At 47.4% G+C, this 19,933-nt stretch overlaps 1 protein-coding gene across 1 annotated transcript in view; it reads right to left on the bottom strand.

Annotated features, from left to right (window-relative positions):
* Positions 1–19,933, bottom strand: part of SUGCT (succinyl-CoA:glutarate-CoA transferase) — a 3,154,468-nt gene that overhangs the window by 3,041,652 nt on the left and 92,883 nt on the right. Inside the window, exon 4 of the mRNA XM_085607431.1 lies at positions 4,670–4,755. Coding sequence (XP_085463557.1) covers positions 4,670–4,755 — 86 coding nt within the window. The remainder of the gene's footprint in view (positions 1–4,669; positions 4,756–19,933) is intronic.

The raw sequence follows: 19,933 nt of genomic DNA on the forward strand, positions 1-19,933 counted from the left end.
GCACCTGGAAAGGCCCCCGGTCTGGACGGTCTGCCCATGGATTTTTATAAGGCTTATATGGATCTCCTTGCCCCGGTGCTTCGAGAAGTTTTTCTGGAGGCGCATGAGTCGGGTGCGCTCCCTCCATCAATGCAGGAAGCGCTGATTACTTCTCTATTGAAACCGGGTAAACTGCCTCACTCGTGTGACTCTTACCGCCCTCTCTCTTTGATTAATTGTGACGCAAAAATTCTGGCCAAGGTTCTAGCCAATCGATTACAGCTGTTACTGGGCGGTCTGGTACTGTCGGATCAGGCAGGGTTCGTTCCTGGCAGAGCCACTTCCAATAATCTTCGGACGCTTTTCTCCATTATGCACAATGTAGACCCTGATTTGCCACTAGTGGCGGTCTTTCTGGACGCCACCAAGGCCTTTGACTCCCTGGAATGGGACTATCTGCATTGTATCCTGCGTAATATGGGATTCCCACTGGGTTTCACGCGCTGGATCGATATCCTGTATGACCGGCCGGTCGCTAGAGTGGGGATAAATGGGCGGATATCGGAGGCTTTTGCGATATCGCGGGGCACCCGTCAAGGGTGCCCCCTATCCCCGTTGTTGTTCGCGGTGGCGATGGAGCCGCTGGCTGCCCGGCTCCGACAACATCACCGAGACAAGGCGTTGCGTTGTCTCCAGAGAGAGGTACTAATCTCCCTATACGCGGATGATATTACACTATACATCCGGGATCCCGCCACTAACCTGAATCCCATCCTTCGGGAGTTTATTCGCTTCGCAGGCATGTCTGGTGTTCATATTAACTGGGGTAAGTCCACTGTCTTCCCGCTGACCGCGGCTGCTCAGCCGTTCCAGCTGGAATACCCCTTACGATGGGAGGAGGATGAAGTTAGATACCTTGGCATACTTCTCTCTCGTGATCGGGAGGAGTTGATGCGGCTGAACTATGGTCGCACCTTTAATCACATTCAGACCTGCGTAGCCAGGTGGATCACGCTGCCTCTCTCCCTCGCGGGCCGAGCTCCCTCATCAAGATGGTAGTTCTTCCTAAGCTCCTCTACCTCTTCCTAAATATCCCATATTACCCAGGCCGGTCCTTTTTTCGACTCCTGCGCTCTGAGCTTATTCGGCTGGTGTGGGGAGGAAGGCGGCCGCGTCTTGGTTGGGAGACACTGACTCGTCCCTTCGTGCAGGGGGGGTTGGACCTGCCGAACTTTGAGTTGTACTACTATAGCGCGCAAGCCCACTTTATTCATCACTGGATCCGCCCCACTCCCTTTCTACCACAGACAGCTGTGGAACATTGGCTGGCGGATCCTATCCCACTGGCAGGTGCGATATTTAGTGCGCCAGAGACGCGAACGATGTACCGCACCACTATTTCCAGTTCCATTCTGGCGTGGCAATACATAGCGAAACTTGCCCACACGACTTTGCTCTATTCTCCACTGCTTCCCCTGGCATATCACCCCCTGCTGCCCCTCTTACAAGAACAATTGTTTAAAAACTTTATGGCTAAATTCCACATAACGACATGGGGGGATCTCTATCATGATGGCCTCTTCCACTCCCAGACACATTTATTCGCTGACACTGCCCCAACCTTCATGGACACATTCCTCTATACCAGGCTTCGCAGTGGTATCCGAGCATTGACGGGGGAATTCCCCGGCGAACCGCCCATTCTAGAGCCCCTTCATCAGCTACTCAAGGCTGTCACTCCCTCACACGCGGTCTCCACCCTCTACCACTCATTACGCACTTCACCAGATTCCCTACCTTGTAGGGCACGGGCCAAATGGGAGGAGGAATTGGGTCAGCCCATAGAGGACGAGATTTGGAGCTATTGCTGCTTGCAAACCGAACAAATCTCCTCCAGCAGTAGGTTCAGGGTGATTCACTATAAATTCCTACATCGACTATACTGTACTCCAGCGCACATGCACAGGGTGGGCCTTCGAGAGGAAGATCTCTGCTGGCGCTGTCGTGCTCCCGCGGCTGACTTCCTTCATATGGCGTGGGGATGCCGCGAATTAGCCACTTACTGGCAACATGTATATTCTGGCATTTCGGAAATGATTGACACCCCTCTTGTACCCTCTCCGACGCAGGCACTGTTGGGCTACACCAAAACTACTAAGAAGCCGGTTCGTAGATTTGTCACAATTGCCCTTCTCATGGCTAAGCGACTCATAGCCTGTAGATGGGGGAGGGGTAGAGCTCCGAAATTTAAGGACTGGATCAAAGACATGGTTCACTGTCAGGACAATGTACTGCTATACGCTGAACTCCTCCCTTCCGCATCCCGACCGCTTGACATTTGGGGTCCCCTACAGACGTATCTGTTGTCACACCCGCAGATTTAACGTACTTTCCCACTCACATCCACATTAGATCTTCGCGCTCTTAATCCAATGGCTTTACCCCGGTTGGGGGGCGGGAATTGGTAGAATGTCATCAAGCAATGAGACCTGAGTTCCCCTCCACTTTTCTTGTTCTCCGGCATGGATGGATCTCATGGTACTGCCATGTTGCACTAGGTATTGGGATAGGGAGGGGGGAATGACGACGCACAGTGCTGAGGGTCGCCTCTGCACGCCGGTGTATAATGTTATGGAGCGCTTACTGACTGCGGGGCTTCCGTGGGGGGGGGTGACGCATTCCTCGAGTGTGTGTCCTATTTTATTAGTTCCTATGCCGCAGCCGGCCCTTGGAGGGTTGTAGGCAGGCAGCTGTGTTCAACGTTAAACTCCTCATTTACACCAGGCCGCCGGCCACTTGTTGGTTGTAGGCATGGGGCTGTGTACTGTGAAGTCATGCTGAATAAAGGTTTTTGAAAAAAAAAAAAAGAAAGAAAAAAAATGTTTTTGTTTGTTGTGTATGCATGTGGGAGTGTTTATATGAGAATATTCAGCATGTGCACTCAGAGCCCAGTTGACATTGCACTTGGATAGATAATTTGGCGAGACATTGTGGGTGCAGAGGGCTTGCTTGTTAGATGTTTATGTACGTTTTTGTCTATCTAATTGTACAGGGGCCAGCCAACTTTGAGCATAAATGAGAAAATTCAAAAGATGTGTGTGCAAATTTAAGTTTGTTAGGGTTCATGGTACAGTGTGCACGTGTTTCCTTGGTGTGTTGTTTTAGCATGTAAGGCTGGTGTTCTGGCATGGATTGGTGTCTGTGTCTGTTGTTGACATCTTCTGGGATGTGCATGTGTGCCAGCGTGTGCTGCGAGCTGATGGTTTGACTTGAAAAACACCACAGGGCAAGCATACTGTATGAGATTTCCTAGTTAAATGGACTGGTAGCCTAAAAGGCATTTGGAGCAGGTAGTTACTGCCATTTGGCACAGGCATCTTAAGTCACTGTGTGTCAAACTGCGGGTTGTGGTACACATGTGGCTGGTGTAAGAAGGCATCAAGATAGTGGATGGGCATGCCCGTTTATCATACTGAAGTATACAAAAAATGATGGATGGAATGCTTAAATTAATCTGCTGCCTCAGTTTGGACAAAGCCATATGCAAATCAGTCCTGACCCAGCTCTAATGGGAGCAGTCCAGCTCGAAATGCCAAGCCAGGTCCACCCTAAACTAGAGCACAAGGTTTTGCCATTATTAGGGCTCATCAGTTGGGTACAGCTGGGTTCCAGTGGCTCGAAGTGCACAGGTACCACATCTGGGAATACATGACCCACTTAGGGTGTAGCACTGAAATATACAAAAATTGTATTAGGTAAACATAGACATTCCATAGCCTTTCATTTCAAAGTCCTGGTATGCCAGCAAGATTGTCACAAAGGTCACATAGATCACTTTACACAATCCTCTCACTTCGCAGTCCTAGAAAGAAAAGTAAACACCAGTCTCCATGTTAAAAGGATAAGCAGCAGTTTGTCAGAAAATATACCCTGACATTTGACAATTACCATAGAAAGCACATCAAATGTGACAAGATAAAAACACATTTTAAAGTCATCTTTAATGCTCATTTACCTTCTAAACTCCAGCATGGTTATTTTGGGTGCGTAGCAACACCTCCCACACCCTACTTCCAGCGCCTATGCACAGTTTGTAAACCAGCTTGGGTGCTTCTCATGGACAAAGAGTACATCATCATTACCGAAGCATATGTTGCTGTTTCATTATTGAGTTGCCACACGCCCAACAGGTGCCCTGTTTTTTTTGGCGCATGCTCACTGAAGGTTATTTGGGCTAGGAAGTTTTCGGGGGTGGGGGAGGGGAGTTGATGCACTAGCTATTGATCTTCCCTATCCTTAGGGGGGTCTACATCCTCACTTCTAAGTTTCCAATGCCGATTGCAGCATGATGTGTAAAGGAGGGACGGAAGTCCCATTTTTCCAAACGTTATCCCCCCACTCCACCCCCACTCGCATACACTTCCAGGCAGGCACCCAAACCTCTTGCATACCTAGCGATTCAAATATAAGTCAGTAAGTACATTTATATGTCACTACACAAAGTACTCCATTTTTAGATTCAAAAGGTTATTTAGAAGCACAACAGTAGTCCTCAGAAATGCAAAGTAGCATTGTGGTATGCATTATTTATGCATTTTTCTGTGGCTAATATGTATCTGCTGTTTGCTAAATTCCTTAGTTAAAATGATTAAAGCTTGCTGCATGAAACAAAAAATGACTTATCACTTACCTTTTTGTTTCGATTTATACTAAGAAAGTACGCGCTCTCAGTTCCAACAAACGGTGGACCCCAAGCTCTTGTGTCATCACCCGATCCTGTAAATAAAAGTGATAAAACTTAGAACTTTACATTTTTAAAACCATTCAGGTTAATAATACATTGTGTAAATTGTAAGACTATATACAAAAGCACAAAGACTTACAAAGCTTTTATTTCTCCTATGGATTTCCATACTCATGTTACATCAGTGCTCCTCATTCCTATTAGTGATAGACATGTTAACAAACGATGTGACAGAGAATGGTGAATGACGGGTTTGTGTACTTTGCAATGAATTTATAAATATTAACGCCTTATTTAGAGTTTCGCATGCAGGAAACACTGTCAAAAATGTAACAAATGTGCCACCCATCGTTTTATAAGTGTATAATTGTCAATGGGGCTCTAAATAACGGGCTGGGGGCATCTATCATGTTTTTGATAACGTACCATGTCCGCCAAACGCTAAAAAGGCCATAAGCGCTCCCCTCTTGCACCCTCTCCCATGTTCTCCTGTCTGTCCCTGTTTCCACTATTTTGGCTTGTCTTGGTTGGTCACTCCACTTACCAGCATCATTTTTGTGAGAGGAGAGAAGAGGATATGTGGATCAGAAAAGACTCCTCTGAGGGGCGTGGCCTAGTGACAAAGCATGGCGGATGCACCCTGAGAATCTCCACTACCAACCAGGTTCCCTCCAGCCTCTGTGCAACATAGGCCACCCTGAAGCCGAAAGTATGGAGTGACTGGGCTACCTTGGTTCATGGAAAGTTGAGCTGGACAGCATTTAACCCGTCCTAGTATGTGGTCCTCAGCGTACCGCTTTCTCAACCTGCAGAGCCATTGCAGAAACAGCCGAGAGATGGGCTGAGCAAATCTCGCCTCCTACACCACTGGTGGAGTACCAGACCGCCGTTGGCTGAGACCACTGCCATCAAGGGAGCTCCAGTGAAGGCTTGCTCTCCTGAGCTACTTAGGAGCTGCGGGTCTACCGCAGAACTGTGACGAAGGTGAAAGCAGACCCAGGCGGCTCAAGTGAGTGTGGCTCGCGGGCTACATGCTCAGGATACAGTCCCTTTTTCCCTGTGCATCCCAGGTGGCCCCCCTGCATGCATATGGGAGCCAGGGGCAGAGTGCAGGTGACTACAGTGCCGCTAATACCTGAAGGCGAAGGTCCACCCCATTCCCTAAGCTGGGGGCTTGGCAATTCATCAACCTCCTGGATCAATCCAAGGCATGTGACATGGCCTTACAGGACCACTGGGCTGGACCCATTTAACCGCCACCAAGCCACAGGTTTTTGAATGCCTGAGCTGCTGCGGCCTTGACCGCACCCCACATATTGCATATCTGTAGGTGCAGCTTTGACCTCTGGCAGATGCCAGCAATTCTATAGCGTACAGCGGAGGAGATAATCTCTGCAATTAGATGCTCCACAATGCTACATCAATGAATGGATTTCGGATTCATCTCGTACAATGGGGGACATCTAGATTCTACATCTCTGCCCTCTGGCTGCTCATACCTCTGGGTTTCAGGAGAGGCAGGCCGGACAAAGCTCTCCAGTGGGCTGCTTTAAAGCCCACCTGTTAGATTTGGGGGTCTCTAGTTGGCAGAGTTAGGTACCTTTGACAAATAGGGACCCTTGCGCCTAGTCAGGGTAAGGGGGTACGCTCCTAAAATAACCCCTGCTCACCCCCTTGGTAGCTTGGCACAAGCAAACAGGCTTATCTCAGAGGCAGTGTGTAAAGCATTTGTGAACACATACAGTAATCAAGTGACAACACTACAGATGGACACCACACAAGTTTTATATAAAAAATAAGTATTCTTTATATAGATTTAACACAAGACCATAAACGACAAAAATCCACAATACTGTACTTAAAATGGTAGAATTAACTTAGTTCTCTTTAGATGTTAAAATGCAACACTTTGAGTCAATGTACCTTTGGATGCTGTTCTGCTTGGGTTTTTGGAACGCGCTCAACAGAGCCTCTCTAACCCAAACCAGAACGTTACCCCCTCCCTAGGGCCTATTTACACCTAAATAACCACATAAATATACCACCTAAGGACAGGGAATTCCTATTACATACATGTATACCAAGACCTCACAGCCTCGCGGTCCCAAACGGACCCAGGACTTCCTGCCCAGACGGCAGCCACAGCCTCGCGGTCCCAAACGGACCCAGGACTTCCTGCCCAGGCGGCAGCTACAGCCTCGCGGGCCCAAACGGACCCAGGACTTCCTGCCCTGACGGCAGCCACAGCCTCGCGGTCCCAAACGGACCCAGGACTTCCTGCCCAGACGGCAGCCACAGCCTCGCGGTCCCAAACGGACCCAGGACTTCCTGCCCAGACGGCAGCCACAGCCTCGCGGTCCCAAACGGACCCAGGACTTCCTGCCCAGACGGCAGCCTTAGCACGAGTTCATCCTATCATTACCACGACATACAACAAGGGAATTAACAACAAGGGAATCAGTGTTACTATGTATCAGATCACACAAAGACGGCTAGCTGAGCACAACCCGTTCCCCGGTTCGAGGGGCTCCTTTCTCCCTTATTCAGTTACCACCTACCTGATCAGGATTAACATCTGTTCATGTCAAGTCACAGCTGACTAGAAGAATAGGTTACCCTCTTACACAAGAACACGTAGCACATATTGCTTTACTACAAACTGAATACTTTATTTAGTTATTACATGCACACTCACGGAACATAATACATATCACATAACCTGCAAAGAAAAGTGAAAGATTAAGTTGTACACTCTAATAGTAAGGGGTTGACATCACCTTGGTCGTATGTAGCCTGCACTCAATGGTCATCTAGGTTCCCTTCTCGTCTGCGCCTCGGCTTCGCCTGGAAGTCACACCTCCGCAATCACGGGTTTACTCCCGTCTCCCTCTCCGAGTCACTGGGACCTCTTCCTCATCGGCTACTCTCCTCTCTTTGGAATATCTATTTCTCGGTTTTTCTCCACCTCCAAGTTTGTCATCTGTCTTCCCTGGAATAAGTAGCAGCTTTACTGCTAACGGCCAGGTGCCGCCTATGGACTAAAAGCAAGTGCCAGTATCTGCCTCAAACTTTTACTAATATAGATGTGCATTTCCTCATGGAAACTTCCAGCCCGTAACCTGCCGCCCACCAAATTCTTGTACCTCCCCGTGCCAAGGACACGTTCCCAGCCGGCCGGCCTGATGTAGTGTCTTCGGCATGAAGAAAAATACAATCCTTCGATAAGGGCCGGCCTGAACCGGTTCTCTCCAAGCGAATAACACCTCATAACTAAAACATTACGTTTGACCTAGAAGCATCCCAAGCTGCCGGAGCAGAAAGAAAGATGGAGTCCCTCCTGATTGAGGCCTACCAGGCCTGAATTCAGCACGGCTCCATGAAATACTCTCACTACAGGACAGGTTACCCCTAATACTAACGAATCTATCCCCTAGGCTATGTGTGCAAGCCCTGATCTATGGGGAAGAACACAGGATCATGTCGAAGTGCCTAGTAAATAGGCTCTATACACTACTCTAACCCTTAAACTTGAATGGAAAGAGACTGAAGTCATATTGGTCCCTCTTTAACACAAGAAAGGCCGGGAAAATCGAGCAGTACAGATGCGTAACGCTATACAACGAAAGTGTTGCAGGGAAGGTGATGCATCGGTTCCTTACACGCAGGAACGGTGATGCGTCGGTTTCCTATTGCGCTTCCGTGGCGATGCGGCCCACAACGCCGTGATGCGATGAAGATCCGCTGCAATGAAACAAAGATGGTGTCTTCTTGTTGCGACACGATGCGTGCACGCCCGACGGCCGTGCGGCGACTCAACGGTTCTTCTGAGCCGCGACAGGCCCTGCAACACGCTTCTCCGATGATGCGAGACATCTCGACTCGATGCGACAGCTGCAGCGGCGACACCCTTGTTCAGTGATGTGACGGCAGCGGCTGCGGCGGTGACACGCTTCTTCGATGTTGCGAGACGTTTCTTTACGATGCAATGCGATGCGACAGCTACAGCGGTGACACCCTTGTTCAGTGATGTGACGGCAGCGGCTGCGGCGGCGACACGCTTCTTCTTCGTGAGTCGCGCTTCCAGCTCCTTGTGACACGCAGTCCCTCAAAATGCCCCAATACAGCTGCAGGCACTTCCAAAGTACTCTTGGGGAGCTGGTGGCTGAAGTCTGTTGTCCCTGAGACTTCAGCAGGAGGCAAGCTCTTTTCTCAAGCCCTTGGAGATCCTTCACAAGTTGAATAAAGTACATACAAAGTTCCTTTCTCCTTTCTTTGGCAGTCAGGCAACCACTGCAGGCCAATCCCCCAAGCAGCACTTCAGCTTAGGGATAGTGTCTCCTCAGTCTCTCTGGTTCCTCTCCTCAGCAAAGGTTTTGTCTTGTTTCCCAAAGTGATCTAAAGTTCTTAGGTTTGGGTCCTAATATTTATACCCAGTTTCTCTTTGTTCTCTGAAGGCAGAGAGGTCTTTGCCTAGTCCAAACCAATTCTGGTCAGTCCTGGAGCACTTTGTTGACAAGACTCCTTCTTTCCTTTCAGAGTGCAGGGCAGAGACATCAGACGCACCACAGGAGGCGGAGCCAGCATTGTGGAAGGAAGGCACAGCCCTATTCAGGTCCCAGGTGCAACTCCTCCCACCCATCTAGATGCAGATCTCTCTATTCAGCCCTATGCTGACTCACCCTGTCTCCTGGAATCCCCCAGCCCCTGTCACTCAAACTCCAGACAAGGAATACACAACCTAGCAGAGGTAGGTTTGGATGGTTAGACAAGAAAATACCTACTTTCTAAAAGTGGTATTTTGAAACACAGAATGTTAAAAACAACTTCACTAAAAGATGTATTTTATCATTCCGAGTTCAGGCATACTAAACTCGAATTTCTACCATGTTCCCTGAGTCAGTTAGGATTATAAGATGTAATAATCAAACTGCCCTATCTGGCCTATAGGGAACAGGTAGCCTTGCAATAGTGAAAAACGAAAATGGCTGTAATTCACTATTAGGACATGCCACACACACCAGGGCTTGCCCAACCTTATACTTACAATTCACCCTGCCATTGGGCCTACCATAGGGGTATCTGAAATGAAGAAAAGGGGAGGTTTAGGGACTGGCAAGTGGGTGCACTTGCCCAGTCAGCATGGCCGTACCAGACTGCACACAGGCTCTGCAATGGCAAGCCTTAGACATACTTTTACAGGCTGCTTCTGTGGTTGGCAGAACCAGTGCTGCAAGCCCACCAGCAGCATTTGGATTACCAGCCCTGGGCACTCCTGGTGCACTGTACTAGGGTCTAACAGGTAAACCAAACCAGCCAATCATGGAATCACTAATCCACACATCAATTTACAATAGGGAGCACTTGCACTGTGGCACTGGACAGCAGTGGCACAGTGCCCAAAGCATCTAACACCAGCAAAAACACATGAGGCAACAGCAAAAAATGGAAGGGAGACCCACGCCAAGGTGCCAGGTCTAACACCACCCAAGGAAAGGGGCCTCTGCGGTTCCAACCGACATCACGTCGTGCTGATACGACCTGGCCCGCCTGCCCTGACCAGCCTGAAATCCACAGATCTATCACCAGCCACACTTGAAAAGTTTTTGATGGCAATAGTAGACATGAAAACAACCCTGGAGGCGAAAGTAGACGGCATGGCCTTTGATCTTAGCCTCTGTAGGAAGGACCAACACAAGTTGTCCAACAGACTACAAACAGCAGAAACCATGCTCCGAGACCTTCAACCACAAACTAAGGACCTCCATAAGCAGATGCAGGGACTCACCAGTAAACTGGGGAGGAGAGCAGTATACAGCTAGGTGATACCGCGGAGAGTGCACCTTGACGAAAGTTTGACTACAGGGGCTCTCCTTTACTTCTCCCTCCCATGAAGCACATAGGGTTATGTCTGTAGGGTACTAAAGACCCCTAAACAGCAGAGAGTGACAAAGGTCACCCCACCGCAGGTTTTATCTAAACCACAATGTTGGTAAGAGTGGAGCCCTGTATATATTTAAGTATCTAGGTCCTGATGAATGCCGAGTACCACTCTTGACACAAGGCAGATACATGTCGGCCCAGCTCTACACGGCGAGGGGTTAATAACTTCCCCATTTCGCCGTTCACTTGTTTTTATACACCATACAGCCTCCTAGATCATTAAAAAGTAAATGAGGTCACTCTAATGGTTTTTAACTTCACTCACTCACTTCGGGCCCCCACTTAGTTAGAAGTGCATCCCTGTTGTCAGGTGTATGCCCGCCCTCTATCAAACCGAGTTTTTAGAGGGCGAGGACTGGCCAATGATGAAGCATGACACCAGGTGGTGTGTGAGGCCAGTCCTAAACTTTTTGTGAGATGTCCACACTCACATTCACATAACACTTCTGAGCACACTTTAGGTCATTCTAAATAGGAGCGGCCCCATTTGTGTACAACAATTTGTGTTGGAGGCAGGCCGTCTCCTATTACCCTGGTGAGCCTCTAGTTCCCTTCCCCAGTGACTCTGGGGCTAGTGTGCATTTACTCACCAGTAAAGTCCACATCCTGGAAGGGTGAGCAGAAGACATGGAGATAAGAGCCTGGAGAAACAATGTCTGTATAGTTGGATAGGCTGAAGAGCTAGAAGGAGCAAACCGCACACAATACATTAAATATTGGCTATACAAACTGTCACCCCTCAATCTCTTTCCAGCTAGTTTATGGTAGAAAGAACCCATCAAGTACCACCAGTCAGACCTCCTCCTCCTCCTCCTCCTCCTGGGGCCGCTTCTCGGCCGTTAGTGGCCAAGATTCTTAACTACAGGGAGAAAGATGCCATTATTCACTGATCATGACAGTAGCAACTTTATGGTTGGTTCCGGACAAGTCATGAGCTTCCCAGACTACACTCTAATGGTGCAAAACCGCAGGGTCAATTTCACTGAGGTTAAACATAGACCTTGGGAGATGGGCCTACGTTATGCTCTATTATTCTCTGACAGGCTCAAGATTATAACCAACAGACATATTTCTACAGCCCACCAGAAGAAGCCTAGAACTGGTTTGAAACTTTCAACAGATCTGATCCCAACACGAGAACTGAGGACTTGCAACAACCATCCTCTCTGACCTCAACTCGGCATCTGAGGAGGGGCCATAGGAGACCTCGTTCCCAGACTCTCCTTCACTGACGCAAGTCCTTCACCACCACTGAGAAGCCATAGCAGCTGCGGTGTCCTTCAAATGATCACTGTCTTCGGATCTCATAGGCAAACTGGCTACGCAGTCACAGCTTCAGTATTCCGACTCTGACTCCGGCAGTAGCACCTCAATGATTATCACACCACAGACATCGGATGAACTGATCTGACTGGCCATTTCCTGCACACTGTCACAATATGTAGCCCACAATGGGCAATGCCTGCCAGGTTTCCATATCGCCACACTTCATCTACTTTCACACAGGTATACTATCCGATGGCCCCATCACCCATTAGGGGATCTTCGTAGCCCAAACAAATTGGCAGCAAAGCCGAACCAGCAATGGAAGGACGTCTTATGCTCTTGATCAGACACCACACCATCAGCCTAAAGGTTACCGCTACCTATCGCACACATCACTTTTTCACAGAGGTCCTCATGTCCACCAGCAGGTCAACTCAATGACACCACTTAATACCGGAATAACCACTTATAGGTTCTTGAAATGTCTGGGGTATGCCCACTACTACTAAAAGATATACATCGTAGAGGTATTCACACTGCGATGATTCACGAGAACCACTTGACACACAAAGAGTGGCAAGAGTCACAGACTAAATGGCATGGCGATTATTTGCAACGAGGTACTCCGCTTATGTTAAAAGGACCTTGATCTATTTTGGCCCAGGGGTCCCATTCGAAATGGACAATCAAGTTATTGACGGCAAGAAGAGATATGTATTTACTTAGGGTAGTCTGAAAAGCAGATCTCTCATACTGGGGAGTACATATGCACCCAAACCAGGGCAACCATCATTCTATGCCTCCCTTTTCCAATATTAGCATCTTGGCCTCAACGCCCCTTAACCAGGAGAGAGGACTTTAATGGAATATTGGAAGCACACATGGGCCATTCTCACTCCCCATTGCCCAAAACTCCAATGCTTACTACGGCAAAAGTCCTACAAACCTGGCTACAACATTGGACCCTCGTAGATGAGTGACACTATAGATACACTCAGTCCCAGGAATACTCTTACTAATCAGTGATACACTATGTCCAAGTCCAACTAGAATATTTTGTAGCTCACAGCAGCCTTGTTCCTGAAATACATATTAAAGAGTACCTTGGCCACATTCTATCAGACCACAACCCACAACTAACCCACCTGGCTTGGGGGCAGAACGTAACACCTATTCATACATAAAAACTACAATGCATCGCATTAGAGGACCTGGTTTTTCGGGACTCACTTACAGAATTTATAGATACCTACTTCAGGAAGAATGCAGTTGAGTCACTCACTCAACCACATGGGAAGCGTTTAGGTTTACCCTTAGGGGACATTGCATACAGACCTGAGTTGGGCTGAAGAAACACTTAACAAAAGAACTTGACTCCCTAGATAGTCACATCCGAGCCTTAAACAACAAATAGGTCACAGATGCTTCTTCTCTTGCTTCTTTGCTTGCCGGTAGGGAAGAGCACGCAACTTTGGTAGAAAGACAACTTTGCATTGGCTACAAAGCATATATGACCTGACAGCATGCAGAAGGTCATAAATCAGGGCATCTGCTCACATGGTTGACAAATCCAGGCAACTGAGGCACTATATTCACTGATATCTAAGACCCAGCTGGGTCACTTTACTGATCTCAGTCACCTCAGGAGTTCATACATGATGCCTGTTTTCGATACTACTCAATGTAATTTGACACTGGCCCAGTATCCGACATTTAACTTAATTGGACACCCTCCACTTCCCCACCCTTTCATGTGTGGATTGGGCTGGAGTAGGATAGCCAATCTATTTCTCTGCTGGCTTGCAGAAAAGTCCCCATCAGCAGATGCCCTGCCCCTCAAATTCTACTATGCATTCACAGAATAGGTGGCGCCCAAGCTGGTCGAGCTCTACAATAAGGCGCACACTCACAGGCTTCTATCACCCACTACTAAGGAAGTGGTTATGGCCCTAATAAAGACCAGCACACCTCCTGAGCATCTCTCATCATACCACCCTCTCTCCATTCTCAATTATATATTATAATATTTTGGGAAAATTCCTGGTTAATAGATTACCACCACATATGATATGCCTAGTCCACTCTGACAAGAGCGGTTTTATACGGGGCAGAAGCACATCTCACAACATGTGTAGACTGTTCAGAATAGCTGAAGCAACCCCATCAAAGTGGCCAGACTAAGCCATAATGGCTACAGATATAGAAAAGTCCTTCAACTCCCTTAGTTGGAGATTCTTATACAGAGAAATTGACCCCTATGTCCTAGAAGTAGCTTTTCATAAATTGATTGAATTATTATATACCCTTCTCACTGCCCGAATTTAAACTGGTCAAATGCTTTCGGAGTCTTGTTGTGTACACAGAGGTACCAGACAAGCCTGCCCCATTTCTCCTCTCCTATTCACCCTGGTGATGGAACCCTTTGCAAACAGATCCTTTATGGTTGGTAGAGAATGGGGTATCCCTAGTGCTAGGGTGATAGACACTACTTCCTTTATATGCTGATGACCTCCTGCTTTACCTAAGGAGTGTGTAAACCCATACAGGACAGATTATCTGAAAGCTGGGTATATTCAGCAATATATCAGACTTAAAAGTAAACAGGAACAAGGCTGCCATCTTCCTGCTGCGACACTGGAATCTGCCAGAATGGGATTCCATAAAGACTATGCTTTGTAAATGGTGGAACACTACATTCAAGTTGTTTAGGAGTATGGGCATATCACATTGAGGCAGAAATTATAGATGGGAACATAGGATAAATGGTGTGATCCCTCTGCACCCAGGTCTCCTTCTGGCAATGCCTCCCATTAACAGCAGCGGGCAGAATAGCAGTGGCGAAAATGGTGATGCCACCCTGACTGCTTTATTACTATACCAATCAACCATGCATGCTGCTTCAGTCACATTTTAAAGAGATGGATACCCTACTACATGATCCGATCTGGAATGAGAGCAGCCCTAGAGTAGCTCTCGCCACCCTGAAATGACAGATGGGCCAGGGAGGGCACGGGGCACCTGATTTCGAGCTCTGTTACCTCGCTGCTCAAACACAATGGATCTTGCACTGGCTTGTCAGCTTACATTTAAATTACCGGATGATTCACTGAGCTCTAATACTTTGGACCAAAGAGCAAGTTTGGTCCTACATTTAACTAGGCCGCGGATCGATCAATCCCGATTCCTTAGGGTAGCGCACTGGCCGATCCTCCACCAGACTTCTACCACTACACTGTACACAGTTGATACATCCCTTTCTCTCTCATTTTCACCCACACACATTCAGAAAAAAAGCAATAACAGCTCGATGGGCCCAAGCTAGCCTTACCACAGTAGAGCACCTCTTTGCAAATGGGGTGATACCCCCCTTGAATCGTTGCAGAATAGCTCCAACTTTTCTTTCAGAGGATTCCAGACACACAGTTTCTAGCGCAGTTATGTGAACTTTGGAATATCACCACCACAGCACCAACATCACATAACTATATGCAGACACTGTTCTATAAATCGCAGTTCTATAAATCACTGCTATCACCCCTCGCTTCCCCCCTTGACTGAGCTTAATCTTCACTGGGAGACAGACTCAAACAGAGCACTACACAGGGAGGAAGCACGTGGTCTTCATAAATTCCTGATAGAGTACAGGATGAGCTATGCATTGCTCTGATAGAGGACAGGAACAATGACTTAATGCCCCCGAGATGGTACTGGAGATCTTCACCCTCCTTACACATGACTTACATACTACCCACTCACTGTGTCCCACACTCTGTTGCCACCACCTACATAGCGGAAGGTGGAATTAAATGGGTACTCCTCGCTATTGCTTATATCCCTGGTATCACACTATGTTCACATACACTCACTTTTAGAGTAAAAAGCTGGCTCTCTAGGAGAGCATGAAAGAATACATTCGACCACTACCGTATCGAAAGCCCTCCACGAACCTTGGCTACTGGGGAACTCTTTATGCTACTAAAGTTGCTTTTCTTGTATTCAGTTCTTAGAACACTGCTGGTGTACACATATATGGATATAACCTCCTCCCGAATGATACTTAGACACTTACATTGCCCTTCAGCTTGGATGACTGGGAAAGATTTAGATACCACAATACGCGCCACCACCAATTCCTGACCTTCCAGCTTAACTTGTATACATATGCATATGATCTTCTTATCTGACTACAACATAAGGTTAGGAATTGAGTTAAACCGTTCCTAATGCTGGTATTTTCTCTAGTTTGAAATTATATACAATTATATTTAAAAACAGAAAAGATACCAGTGACTGATTCAAATACATTTAACAAAAAAACAGGGTTTTGAAAGATCAACACGCTGTCACAAGAACCAGTTGGAACATACATAAAGTCACCATCCATCTTGTTTCTCTTACAGTCTGAGTACAATAGATATATTCAGGTCGGGCTACAGAGTCAAGACTGATTTGCGCATGGCTGGGTCTGACCTGGAAAGGCATGGGGAGCAAAAAACAATGGATTTAGGGCCAGATCTCTGTACTGGGGTGGATGTTTGACATTGTGCAGCATTCTGTTCATCAATTGTTCTTTTTGCATTCTATTGGTAAGAAGCATTGGCAAAGCAAGTAGGTCTCAACTATGCGAGAGCTATTTGCTTTGGCAATATGCTCAAGCCACGTTGTACACCAGTGCGGCTGCTGTTCAGCATGACTAAAAGGTAGTGAAATAGGGTGGCGTGGGGCAGACTGTAGTGGGGTAGATTGGCGTGGGGATATTGGGGTAGAGTGGACTGGGGTACATTGAGGTAGATTGTAGTGGGGTAGATTTGGATAGAGTACAGTAGATTGGAGTGAAGTGGGGTAGACTGAGGTGGAGTGGGGTGGAGTGGGGTGGATTGGGGTAGGTTGGGTGGGGTAGATTGGACTAGAGTGGAGCAGATTGGAGTGGCATGGAGATTGGAAGAGTGGAGTGGGGTAGATGCAAGAGGGGGAGAATGGAGTAGATTGGTGTGCAGTAGATTGGAGTGGCGTGGAGAGTGGAGTGGGGTAGATTGGAGTGGATTGGGGTAGATTGGATGGAGTGGAGAGGGGTATATTGGAGTGGAGTAGAATACGGTGGATTGGAATGGAGTAGGGTAGATTGGGATAGGTTGGAGTGCAGTGGGGTAGACTGAGTGCAGTGGGGAAGATTGGAGTGGAGTGTGCTAGATTGGAATTGACTGGAGTAGACTGGAATAGAGTAGGATATATTGGGGTAGCCTGGAGTGAGGTAGATGGAATGGAGTGGAGTGGAGTAAACTGGAGTGGAGTGGGTAGACTGGGGTAAGTTGGAGTAGAGTGGGGTGGAGTGGGATAAGTGTTGTGGAGTGGAGGGGTATAGAGTGGTAAACAGTAGAATGGAGGGGTGTATCATAGAGTGGTGTGTCAATAGAGTGTCTTAGAGCTAGGGGCACAAAGTGGAGGGGCGTGGATTGGAGGGGCATGTCGTACAGTACATGCCACACAGTACAGTTGGAGCACAGTGACATGGAGGGTCGTAGAGTGGAGTGGCTTATTGTAGAGTGGAGCGGAGTGTCATAGAATGGAGTGACGTAGAGTGGAGGGGCAGAGAGGGGAGTAGAGTGTTGTAGAGTGGAGTAGTGGAGTGGGGAGTATGCATGGTGTGGTAGTGCACTGCCATTTCAAACAACACATTTTCAACTGAAATTACCATTACATTTGCACAGACATACAATTTTACTGTGTACAAATGACAATGTGTGGAAATTGCATCAACTAGTGTATTGATGTGTTGTAATCTTAATCAGTTATGTTTCCAGCACATTTCAGAATTACAAAAAAAAGTGATTCATTTGTACTTTCCTAATATATTTTGAAATATCAGCACAGTTCATTTACAGACATTTAAATGTTGTTGTGCGCTAGAACAAAGTCTTTTCTTTCACAGCAAGATTGTCACATAAATTCTCTCACTCCGAAGTCAGACAAAAAAACGTAAACACCAAGCTCCCTCTGACACTTGACCTATGTCTTTGAATGTACAACAAATGTGACAAGATGAGGACAAGATTTAAAGGCCTGTTTACAGAAAGTGAGTTATTAGAAGAATACAGTAAATAGGGTACGGGCAACTGTGAGTTACAAACCACAGAGCCAATGGTAAGCAATGGGCAGAATGCATTCCCAGGGAAGGTTTCATAATGCCCACAAAAAGTCATTATCAAACAAACTGTGCTGTCTGGTAGGCTTCGACCTAAAAGGTAGGCTGTTAATTGCTGGAACCATAGGTAAAATAGCTTTATTGTATTTGCTTCAAGCTTTTGAGCCTATGGGAAGATGTGAGTTTAGATGTTAGAAATGTTCAGAGCACAGGTCACTGCAGTAACAAGCATTGGCAAAGTCAAAAGGTCTCACCTATGCAACAGCTATTGGCTTTGCCATTATGCTTTAGCAATGTTGTACACCAGAATGGCTGCTTTTTAGCATGGCTAAAAGTTAATGGGGTAAAGGAGAGTGGCGTGAAGTGTCGTAAAGTGGAGTAGAGTAGAGTGTTATGAAGTGGCGAAGGGTGGCATGGAGTGGCATACAGTAGAATTGAGTGGTGTGGAGAGGAGTGAAGTGAGGTGTCATGGAGTAGTGTACAGTGTTGTGGAATATCGTGAAGGAAATAGAGTGTTGTAGAGTTGAGTGGCGTAGAGAGGAGCAGAATGTCAGAGTTGAGTGACACAGAGTGTCAGAGTCTGGTGTAAGGCAGAGTAGAGTGGTGTAGAGGGTGCTGCGTAGAGTGGAGAAGAGTGTTGCAGATTAGAGCGTCATAGAGCGGAGTAGACTGTCCTAGAGTGGAGTGGCATAGAGTGGAGTAGAGTGTTGTAGAGCTGAGTGGCATAGAGAGGAGTGGCATAGAGTAGAGTAGAATGGAGTAGTGTTTCATAGACCAGAGTGGAGTAAAGTGGCATGGAGTGGTATTGAGGGAGTTACATAGAGGGCCGTAGAGTGGAGTAGTATTGTAGAATGGCAAAGTGGAGTAGAGTGCTGTTGAGTGGAGCAGAGTTTAATGGAGTACAGCTTCATACAGTGGAGTATCATGGAGTGTAATGTCGTAGAGGGGAGTATAGTAGAGTGGCCTAGAGTGAAGCGATGTTAGGTACAGTGATGCAGAGTAGATTGGCGTAGAGTGTATTTGTTTTGAGTAAAGTGGTGTAGAGTGCAGTTGCAGTGACGTAGAGTAGAGTGGTGCAGAGTAGATTGCAGTGGTGTAAAGTGCAATAGAGTAGAGTAGAGTGGTGCAGAGTGGAGCAGAGTGGCATAGAGTGAAGTGGCATAAACTGGAGTGGTGCAGGGTAGAGAGGAGTACTGCAGGGTAGAGTGCAGAGGGCTAGAGTGGCATAGAGTGGTGCACAGTGGAGTGGCACAGAGTGAAGTGGTGTAGAGTGGCATACCGTGGAGTGGTGCAGAGTAGAGTGCAGAGGCATAGAGTGCAGAGGCATAGAGTGCAGGGGCACAGAGCGCAGGGGCACAGAGTAGTGCAGAGTAGAGTGGATTAGAGAGCAGTGACGTAGAGCACAGTGGTGCAGAGTAGAATAGAGTAGTGTAGATCGCAGTGACGTAGAGTACAATGGTGCAGTGACATAACGTGCATTGGCATAGAGTAGAATGTTGTAGAGTATAGTGGCATAAAGTGCAGTGGTGCAAAGTAGTTGGTGTAGGTGCAGTGGCATAGGGCGCATTTGTTTTGAGTAAAGTGGTGTAGAGTGAGTTGGCAAAGAGTAAAGTAGTTTAGAGTACAGTGGCAGAGTGTAGACTGCAGAGGCGTAAAGTGGTGCAGCGTAGAGTACAGTGGCATAAAGAAGAGTTGAGTGGTGTAGAGTGCAGTGTCATAGAGTAGATTGTTTCAGAGTAGAGTGGACTGGAGTGGTGCAGGGGAGAGTAGAGTGGTACAGATTTGACTGCAGTGGCATAGAGTGGAGTGGCATAGAGTGGCGTAGAGTGGCGAGCAGTGGCGTAGAGTAGATTGTTTCAGAG

The sequence above is a fragment of the Triturus cristatus genome, chromosome 5_2 (assembly GCF_964204655.1).
Source record: "Triturus cristatus chromosome 5_2, aTriCri1.1, whole genome shotgun sequence".
NCBI lineage: Eukaryota > Metazoa > Chordata > Amphibia > Caudata > Salamandridae > Triturus > Triturus cristatus.